The 11,317-nt window shown below is 34.0% G+C and overlaps 1 protein-coding gene across 2 annotated transcripts; it reads left to right on the forward strand.

Annotated features, from left to right (window-relative positions):
• The first annotated feature begins 1,945 nt into the window (after positions 1–1,945).
• Positions 1,946–11,219, forward strand: LOC132913378 (atrophin-1-like). Of its 2 annotated transcripts, none has more exons than XM_060971674.1 (7): positions 1,946–2,145; positions 2,983–3,280; positions 3,363–3,498; positions 3,596–3,715; positions 3,800–3,900; positions 4,857–5,270; positions 5,838–11,219. In XM_060971674.1, exons 2-7 carry the CDS (start codon positions 3,068–3,070, stop codon positions 7,290–7,292), a joined length of 2,439 nt encoding a protein of 812 aa, XP_060827657.1. In that variant the 5' UTR covers positions 1,946–2,145; positions 2,983–3,067; the 3' UTR covers positions 7,293–11,219. The 2 variants fall into 2 exon arrangements, with proteins under 2 accessions (XP_060827657.1, XP_060827656.1); XM_060971673.1 differs by having other exon boundaries at positions 2,996–3,280.
• Positions 11,220–11,317: the final 98 nt, after the last annotated feature.

The following is an 11,317-nucleotide window of genomic DNA, read 5'->3' on the forward strand; positions in this document are numbered from 1 at the left end:
TGTATTCAAACATCATTTATTTTTTCATAACATTTGAACATCGTATATCCGTATAATTACCAGTGCTACTGGAGTCAAACTAATGTTGTGATATTTCATAGAATATATTATTTGACAAAATACCTGCTTTTTTTAAAGTAAAAATTCATCATAAAAGTTACTGAATATATTTCTAGTAGTAATAAATGTGTAAAAAATTTATTTATTGGGATATTAATGAAGTTACAGATGACATAATGATGAGAGCGGTACGGCGGCGAATGTTTCAGTCTTTCGAAGTCAACAATGCTGTGAGGAAGCACATTTTAGTTTTTCTCTCCGTTCTCGTTTCTCGTTTCAATTTCAGTGTTCTTATTCGGTTATTCATCGCGGGCTAGTCCATAGGTAATCATGTTCGCTACTGAGAAGCAATCCTTTGAATGTCTACGCATCAAAAATTAGGTAAGCTTCGTGAATAAAGGAAAACCAACATGAACCATAGTAACCGCAATCAATCACCGCCATTGTGATAAAATTGAATTCATCCACAACTTCGGTAATTTTAAACAATATAGATTTAAAGTTAAAAAAACACGAATGCTTATGTAACAATAATTTACTATTATATTAACTTTACTGTTGGGTGTAACTTTTTATATGAAAGAATGCTCCAATCTTGTTGAAAAATGTACTCCAAATTTCATAGTGTATCTTCAAAATTGACGAAAATATGGTAAATTTTGTAAACCAATGTAAATGGATAAAAATTATTATTTAAAAAATTTAAAAAATGAAAATTCTTATTTTTCTCAGTGCTATACAGTTAAAATATTGTATATTAAATAAATAATGAAAGAAAATGATAATAAACAGCGATGTTTATTATATTTTTCATTTTATATAAAAAGGATCTGAAAAGGCTATAACTTAAATTAATTTATTATATAACATATCTTATATGAGAAATATTGAACTTTTTAATATCGTAAACTGTCTTGAAGAAACGGAAACTTGATATATCTTCTTCAATATTTCTTTCATCCAACACTTCAATTTTACTATACGACTACGTATGACAATTCCACTATATACTACTTATTAATAGTTATATGTTCCTAAACTACGGCGTTAAAAATGAATTTTCTGAATATAACTACAATTTTCACCAAACATGAGCGAATGTAATTTAGAAAATTTGTATCACGTGAGACAAACGTCATACATAATGTACTGCAATATATGATACTTTATGAAATTTCTAAGATTTATTTCTCTTTCCTTTTATAGCAATATAAATTTTCTAAATATATAACCACAATTTTTATCGAAGAGCGATCGTAAATTAGAAAATTCAAATCGGGCGTGATAAACACATTTTACTACATACTTCAATACATTATACTTTAAGAAATGTCTAAGATTCATTTTTCTTTGCTTTTATAACAATATAAATTTCGTAACTACGTGTATAAATTACAATTTTCTGCCAAACAAGGGCAAACGTAATATAAAAAATTCAAATCGTATTGTTCAAAAACATGATGTTACATATTTTAATACATTATATTCCAAGAAGTTTTTAAATTCATTTCCCTTTCCTTTTATAGTAATATCAATTTTTTAACTATATAAGTACAATTTTCCATAAAACGAGAGTATTTATACTATATGAAATTAAAATCCTACCTCTATTATTCAAATCAAATGTAACAAATATATCATATTATGTATTTTATATATATATATATATATATATATATATATATATATATAAAATATCTATATATATATAGATTCTATTAAGTTTTAAGAAATTAAAAACATTTATTTCTGTATTTCGGAACGTGCACGAACACGTATCGACGAGGCGGAGGATCTCGACCGTCGCGTCAGTCTGACGAAATCGAGAATTTAAAATCTGGAATATTAGCGCCCTGAACGGCGCGTATGACCGCCATCTTGTAAAAGTGTCTGTAGTGTTTGGAGGTTTAGCGAGAAGGAACAGCAGCTTCGCCGGAGGCTGGAAGTCCTTTTGAAGTGGTTGCAACGGTCCTTGGCAGTCCCTGGGCACCCAGGTGACCTCGTGCGAGGCCAGGGTACCTTCAAGCTGCTAGGACAACCTCACGGCCGACAAACTCATTTACACGCCCGACTGTCGCGAAGATGGTGAGCATTCATACGCGAAGATTTTGCATCTAACCCTGTGACAAAATTCATTTTTCATACCGTGAGTACGTTCTCATTAACCAAGGTGACGTTACCATTGCTTGAGACAGTGGCGTATTAGCCTCGTTCTCCTTGTCAAATAATCCCCTATTAATTCATTGTTATCGATGCTTCGAATCTCACCTATTAGACGAACAGTTCTGTCGCTTGTCAATATTTTTAGGTAGCGTTCGAGTTAATGCCGTCGCATCGACGATTTCGATGCGTATTATCGGCACGCTTCTTCACGTTCGTCCCTGATGCTTTCGTATAGTGAAACGATCTAGCATAACCTACGTTTATTTATCGTCATAGAAAAAAGAACGATAATAATGTACGGATTGACGAACCAATTGTTTTTGTTTGAATGCAGGCTTTCAGATCACTGACAGTCCGATTGGTTTTATATTGATATTTGAATGTCTTGTATATGTGTACAAATGATCGTGGAAATTGTAGTTTTCATAATTACTTCGGGATCGTGCCTATTTCCTTAATGAGTAACATGTACGCGGAAAATGTGACATTTACATAGTAACTTAATTAAGCACATGACTTATAACGAAATATAAAGTTTTATTGCCTAAATTTATTTTTACATTATTTATTATTATTACTTTACCCTTTATTATTTTATCACTTAGTAACTTTTTGGTGTGTGTATAATCGAATGTGTTTGATATAAAATTTTTGTATACTACAACTATGTTCTAACATAGATATTCTATATTTATTTCATTATTTTTAATTATATTCTTGCATTCTACATATATATTAGCTGCGTTGTTTTAATATTAGTCATGTTATTTAGAGTTCGGCATCAACGGGTGGTACTGAGGGGTCTAGTCCAGCCTCTAGCCCTGCCTCAGCAACAAGTCTCACAATGGCTGCTCCAAAATATGGTACCTTGGTTCCAAATCGCATCTTTGTAGGCGGTATTTCAGCTAATACCAGTGTAGAAGAACTTGCTGAACTTTTTTCCTCTTATGGCAATGTAAAGGCTACAAAAATAATTGCTGACCGAGCTGGTGTTTCCAAAGGTTATGGATTTGTTACATTTGAAACTGAGGAAGAAGCTAAAAGACTTCAGCAAGAGGTTTGTAGTACATATGTTTAATATATTTAGTAGTTAAAGATATAACAACCATGGTAGTAATGTGAAATTATTTTATTTATAGTCTGAATGCATTGTATTAAGGGAAAGAAAATTAAATATAGCACCTGCAATTAAAAAACAACCTTTCAATAGATCTTTGGATGGTGGTTCTGGCTCGCCACCCTCTGTGCCTACTAGTACTTACTATTACCCAAATGGTTAGTGTAATTATATTTTGTAATGTCATAAATTTAACTTATTAATTAATTACAGTACGTAAATATTTTATTATATGAAATTTTTTATTTTTACCAGGTATGGGGTTGACATACCAAAATGGCATGACATTTTATAACACAACAGCTCCAACACCAACAACACCAATTGCTCCACCGACCGATCCAGCAACTATTTATCAAGCTACCGGAGTGTTCGGTAAATTTCACAAAAAGCCATAATCGTAATTTTTAGAAAATCGAAATGTTTATGTTGATCGAACGATTTGATTTCGATAATTAGGACCACAAGCTGCTGGTCATCAAACTTTCACGCCTGTGATGTACCCGTGTCCTGCTCCATCTCTTTACATGCCACAACAATATCAGTATTCGCCTATGCCGGTAGGTAACGTAACAGATAATAGACTATGCCGACTTCTTTCTCTGAACTCCTTTTTAATCTTGGGTCCTTTGTTCACACCCTATCATATGAATTGTCTATGGGTATAGCTTGTATTTATATTAAACGATAAATCGGTTGCGGTTTGACAGACAAATGGTTTGATGGGAGAAGCCATACCACCGGCGTTTCTACCCAACCCTCAGCAAATGCCTACTTACGTCCTTCTCGACGCTATACAGTATTGAGGTCTAAAGGTACATGGTCTATGCTAAGTGACTAGCATGCAGCGCATTATCTTTGTGCGTTTTCTTTGTTGGACTTCTGCATGGCCTATCAGAATGCATGCACCACTTATCTTTTTTTCACATAATTAACGATTTGTATTAATAATCTCATATACGAGTTGCGCGTATGAATGAATGTAAATTTCCCATTTAGTCTATAAGTACACATTTATTGTGCTTATGTTGCAATAAAAAGAATTTTATTATCGTACAAAATGTCACAAATATGTTGTTTTTCGTATAATGTGTTGTATTACAGCATAACGTTATTGATGATTTCACATTCACTTTTTTAAGTGCGCATTTATTTATTTTTATATTGCGCAGAAAATATGGAAAGAGACATGTATGCCATTCATTGCCTACTATGTAGTAATCTTCTATTTAAAAGACGAAAAAAGATACAAAGTATAAAATGTATAATTTAAATTATAGGCATGCACAAAATATTAAGGTAAAGTATTTGGTACTTGAGTGTCCTGAAAACATCATTTGACAGCAGATTTCATCTTGTAACCTGTATATTGATCTTAGTACTTCCAAATGAGATCAACGTACAAGATGATTATATAATGTACGATATTTTCTTCTTTCTTTTATTCTAAAGATAGATCATCCCAGTATATTCTTTGAATAATTAACTGATCGATGATATTTTTCTTTCTGTGCAGTACGAGTGTTATGCAGGGGCAGTCGCCGCCGGAGCTCATCAGTACTTGTATCCAACGAATAACTCGCAGAACAGCACGAGTGGCGGTAACAGTAATTCCGGAAGTGGTAACAATGGCACAGGGGCGACCAGTCCACCAACGGGTCCTCCACAGCCAATTCCATCTTTACCCCCTCCGCCACCGACGCATTTCTATCCTCCTGCCGCTCCACCACCGCATCATCATCCACCGGTGCCTGCAGGTCCTGCACCTCCCCAGATGGACCACATTTATTATCCGTTCGCAGCTGGGCCCCATCCACCTCCTCCATCGCATGCCTCCATGGGATTGACCGATCAGCAGCTATTACTTCTCCCTACTGATGCCTCATGTCAACAAACGTCTTCATCTGATGGTCAGGTTGCTCCTCAGGAGGTAAGTCACTATCTTTACTTCTCTTTTTTTTAGTAATATATAATAGTTTTCCATAGAATATAGTACATAAATTTTAATGATTATCAGACTATAAGGAAGCCTTTTATAAGGTAGATCAATAGTCACAATATTTTATTAATTAATGCTAATAATAATTCTAAGCGATAATTGTAAAATCATAATACGAAATTATGTAAATAATTATAATAGTTTTCTCCTTTAATTTTGATTTATTCTTTCCTGTAGTAAATTTTTAAAGGTTGCATTATATCTGAAAACAAAAGAGAACCGTAACCTTTTTTCCAACCACTGTTGTGACTATTGGTTCATCCTACATTCACGCGATTATTTTTTAAACTGCTAAAGATATAAGAAAACATCTCTTTGAAAAGGGAATCTTAATACTGAGATGACTTAATTGTTTCGTGCTAGTGTAAATGCAACATCATTAGCGTGTATAGAGATGTATCCATGATACATATCATGTAAATCGATCGATCATATTGACTAATTAAGAAAAAAACCAAGCAATGGACGGAAAACTACCATCTGTGAAATAAATCGTAGGATTCTCGTTCGACATCAAGCCACTCGGAGCAAGCACATGGTGAAACACAGGCTGCTTCAGGGTCAGCCACACCCTTGGTGTCCTTAATGCCCGTGAAATTTCCCATGTCCGGTCGTTACACCAATTATCATCCAATCGCGATACACACCGCTAACTTGTACAGTTCCCAGACATGTTTAAATGAAACTGACGATTGCAGTGGCAATCAGATGCATTGCAGGGCAATCGTGTATCATCCGGCAGCCGTTTACATTCCTCACACACATACATCTCCATTTCATAACGCATCCGGTGGTACCAGCCTGTTGCCGACACCTCCGTCAATATCACAACAGTTATTCGATTCTTCGAACAAGAATCAGTGTTTCAATTCCAGAGATTACACGAAATCCGGGAACGTGAACGGCCAAAATAACTATTCAAAATCGCAGAATCACGGGATCGCGTTGTCTCATCAGAATCCGTTCTTTCGAGCTCAAAATATAGGGAATTCTCAACCGTACAAGCATAGTAATATAGATGGAAGCTATAAGTACACCACGCCGGCGATGAGCTCGCGATTCTCCATGCAGTATAGCAAAAAGGCGGTTGGCTCGAACGTGGGCTCCCCGGCTTCCTTCGTAGCACAAAAGTCATCGGAGAATTACAACCAAAAATCGTTTGGTTCGAATACAACCAGCGGTCAGCCATATAGTTGCACGAATACACAGAAAATGTTTAATCCAGCGGCGAATTTCGATTACGCGAACGGCCGTAAGACTAATAGCGGCGGTGATCAGTATTTCGAGAACGCAACAAAACCGAGTAACTATCCCAGCCGTAAAAATACGACGAACTATAGAAACAACGGGGTGATCGCCGGACAAACCGATGGAGGTAATAATTCCAATAGTCAGTCAAATGATAAATACGTGACTAATATCGAAAACGAGAATAGTAATTCGCAGGGTGTCCAAGGGACGGAGAATAGTAGTTCGGAGAAGCCGGTGAGCCCACCGCCAGCGCCCTATTCGCCCATGACAAGACCCCTTCCAACTTTGTCACCACCCACCTCCCAGGTCCAGTTCTACAATCCGGCGCAAAACCGCTATCAGCCATCCTTAGCCCCGTCCCAGCATCAGCAGCAGCCACAACAGTCGAACACTCAACGTCGGTACACCATCGCTCCTGCGTTGACCGCGAGCAGAAAACCGACGGAGAAGTACGCGAATTCCAATTCCCAGGCAGCTACCACAACGATGTTACGGCAGAACAAGTACAAGGTTAATGGAATAATACAGGCCGGTAACAAAGTAGCGGACGATAGTCTTGGAGGAGCTGGTGATGCTCCACCAGGAGTTGGAAGAATGCCGATAACACCACCCGGAACGCCAAGGACTCATCCGGGTCATCCTGCTGGCGACCAAGGTCAGCTGAGCGACGCGTGCCATCAGATGCAAGCTCTGACCCTTTAAAATTCGTTCTCTCGATATACATTAGTAACAACACGTATGCGTACACAGGCTCGATTCGTTTTTCCTCCCTTTCTTCTTCTTTCGGTCCTAACAGTACGTGTAATAACGGTACGTACGTGTTTAATATAATAGGTTAGTGACAGGTAGATAAAGATATAGTTAGGTAGGTAGATAGAAGCATCCCGATTTCGAAGCCGTATGAAAGAGAGAAAATAATAAATTAAAGAAACGTGATTCACGAACGATCCCAATAATTAATATATTTTGAAAAAAAAACCTGCATAAACAGCACGAATGCGAATGAACTTGAACACATTCGAAAATACACATTTGCTCTATTCTCTTGTGATCTCAATCCCAAATCTATAGAAAAAAGTAAGAAAAGGAAACGGAAACAAAGGAAAGAACGAGGAAAATATGCAGACTAGATAAAAAACTCCATAAATGTAAATGTAAATTATTGCTCTTCGGTAAATTATTAAATGTACTAAATTGTTAAGCATTTATAAAAGAATATATTATATATTATATATATTATATATATATAAGATAAAAAAATATATACGATATTTAAAGATTATTATATTAGTTATGAAAAGAAAACAATATATACGATTAATATATATTATATATATGTAAATACATATATACGTATACTCAGGTGGATGTGTATATGTACCTACATATATATATATATATATATGTACGTATCTATCGAAGAGAGCAGATATAATTATAGTAACGTGAAACAAAGGAAATAAGAGAAAATTCGAAGTCAAGCTATATTATTATATATATCTCTTTAAATAAAAAACCGAAATGTTTAACGAAAGAGACGAAGAAGAAAAAATGATAACAATTCTATCATAATAGATAATACAGATATGCTACACATTATTTAAAATCTATATATGTTATATATGCAGTATTTAACGTTTATGCGCGATAGGCTCGATAAACCATTGAATCTCACGAGCAAGGCTAGAGTAGGATAGATGGATTACAAACAGATGATAGGACAGAAGAAAACATACAAAAAAAAGGAAGTAATATGGTAACAACAAATAATATGTTATTATCGTACAAAGACGAGCGATTTGTTATGTGTTCAAAGAAAAAAAAATGGTAGTGATGTCGATAAACGAGATAACGATGAAGCGGAGGGTAATAGGGAGGCAGAAATAGAGTTGATTTCATAAAAAAAAAGACGGTTGCTCAAGGCACTGCCACATCTCTCAGTTTTGATTTTCTACCTGATGGTAAAACCAGTACTTATAGTTTAATTAGAGTAACCGTGAACAAAACAACTCATTCTCACGCAATTTCGAGACGCCACAGTAGAAAAAGAAATAATACACTGATTTACATTTCTTCTTTTTTTTTCGACAAATTATCCGCGCAAGAAAGACGCAGGAGGAAATATTTAAAACTTAACAAACAAAAAAACAGAAAAAAGAAGAAAAAGACAGATGGTCATAAAAATAGCTGTTACAAAAAAAAAACGATGAAAAAAGAGAAAAAGAGATGCCCTAAATACCCGAAAAACGAATACGGTAAAAAGATATACCTTTAAAAGAACAAAAAAAAAAAAAAAAATAACAAGTATGTAATAATGAATTAAATAAATGTGTCGGCTGTGAGCTTCCAAGCAAATAACAATAATTAAATTATTATAATATAAAAGGTTAAATAATATTCTACCTAATTGTTATGAACGTATAAATTTCTTTTATCTATAACGAGAAATTTGTTATCTCATATCTCGCATATTGTAGCTATTATTGTCTATTTAAATGAGGAAAACGAAGAATGATAACGAACCGAAGGTTTGTGCGGCGCTGTGATTTAGACGTCGCGGCGAAATATATAGCGGTTTATGTAAAAGAGAGAGAAGGGAAAGAATAAACAGAACGGAAGAGTAAGAAATAAAAAAAGGGAGAAATATAATTCGAGGGACACGTAGATGAGACGACAAAGGCCTAGGACGCATATAGATTACCCGTGAGTCGTTACGAAAAGAAATTAATTTGTTGATAAAAAAAATGTAAGAGTGCCTTCTATTTGTTTTCGTGATTGTATTGTTGAACATTTGTTGCGTTACGTTCCAAGAGCCTCTAATGTTGTTATAAGAAAAAAAAAGATGTTTGAAGAATGTTGTTCCTCTATTTATTTATTGATTTACGGGCCCCAGCACGGCCCAAAACCAGCACCCAGCGAATTTGAAAGTGTGAAAGTATGCTGTTAGGAGAATGGAATTCGGGAAAGGGAATTTAATTAGAAACAAGGACGATTTTAAGGAGATATACAAAAAAAGGAATGGTAAAAACGAAAACGAAGTTTAGTAAGTGCGAATAAAAAATAAAACAAAATATGGAAACATCGCATACGGCATTCGAGTCGCATGTCCCCCTTTTTTCTTATTCATTAATTATTATGATCGTACAAGAAAATAAATAAAAAAAGAACGATATTATACATATGTAATCGAAATGGAAAAATGATAAAAGAAAAAAAAAGGAACAGAGCAGCTCGTTTCGGCACCTATTTCTATGTATAATACACAAGAAGATATCTCAGCAATATACAAATATAAATATATACATATAGATATATATATATATATATATATATATATTATAAATATTAACGAACGAAAATAAATAAAAAACGTATACCGAAGGTATATGGAATGCGAGTGCGATAGGTGCGTATTTGGGTGTGCGTGAGCGCGTATCTGGATAGGTGGCTGTGATTATTGCGTGCAAGTTAAAAAGAAAACAAGATGAAAACACAGAGAACATGAGAAAAGAAGACAGTTTACGTGTGTAAGCATCCGTGTGTAAGTGCATTAATGTTGTCTCTCTCACACACATATACACACTACACACGCATATTTCATACACGTATACATACCTAATTAAATAAATAAATAAAATAAATATATATATATAAAAATATATACGTCTATAACGAGAGGTAATACAAAAGCAAAAAAAGAGGTACAATTCTATGTTTAGTTTGGTACTGATTTAACAAGCGAAACGAGACGTGTTTAAAAACAAGACGAGTCGTTTAATTGCAATTATTATACATGTACTAAATTCAACGTAGAATGGTGCTGATACGATATAAAATATAATATATACTTCGCAAAGTATATTATAATATAAAAGGAAATCTAAGATAGATATTAGCGGGTATGCGTAGTTGAACATAGGAATATAATTGATGTATATTACATACACGGTGTACGCGGTGTGCTTTCTACGATTGTGGATTATTATACGTTCACAATATGTTGCGTGAAATAGGTTTTGCCTACGCATGATGAAAGGTTTTTTGTTATTTTACATGAGCAGCTATTTATTTTTTTATTAATTCGATACTTTAGCCAAATTTTTATTGCTGGTGTAAGACTGGCAATGATTCGGTATTGTTAAACCTACTTCTAAGATAAATGAACTTGTGCAATCTCAAGAAACATACGGACTAGATTTTTTGTTTTGTTTGCCAATCAGCGATTGCACTATTATATTTTATTGTAATTTGGAAATTATGTATATGGAATTCATTTGAGTTCATTTTTTTGTAAAGTGATCAAATCATATTCCACAATCTATAAAGCATGCCTCCTAAAACACAGAAATTGATGTATTAAGAAAAATAAAAAACATAAATTATACATAAATGATATGTAGGTTGTACAACAACAAAAAAACTAAGTACTCGATGATAATAAAAAAATATATTACGTATAAGAGATGCATATATTTAAAAACAAAATAAAGACATCTGTGCATGAACATTATATAGATGGAAGAGCCATAGCAAAGAAAAGGTATAGACTAAAATAAGTGTGTCTCTCCTGCAAATATATAATAATAAAATCTCATTAAAAATATGAAATATACAATGCTCCAATACATATATATTGTATTTGTGTATTTACCTTTCTCTTTAGTTCGTTTACTTTTTCATTCTTTCTAAAATAAGAAATAATTGAACTAATGAAGAATAATTAAAGA

The sequence above is a fragment of the Bombus pascuorum genome, chromosome 13 (genome assembly GCF_905332965.1).
Source record: "Bombus pascuorum chromosome 13, iyBomPasc1.1, whole genome shotgun sequence".
NCBI classification, from domain to species: Eukaryota; Metazoa; Arthropoda; class Insecta; order Hymenoptera; family Apidae; genus Bombus; species Bombus pascuorum.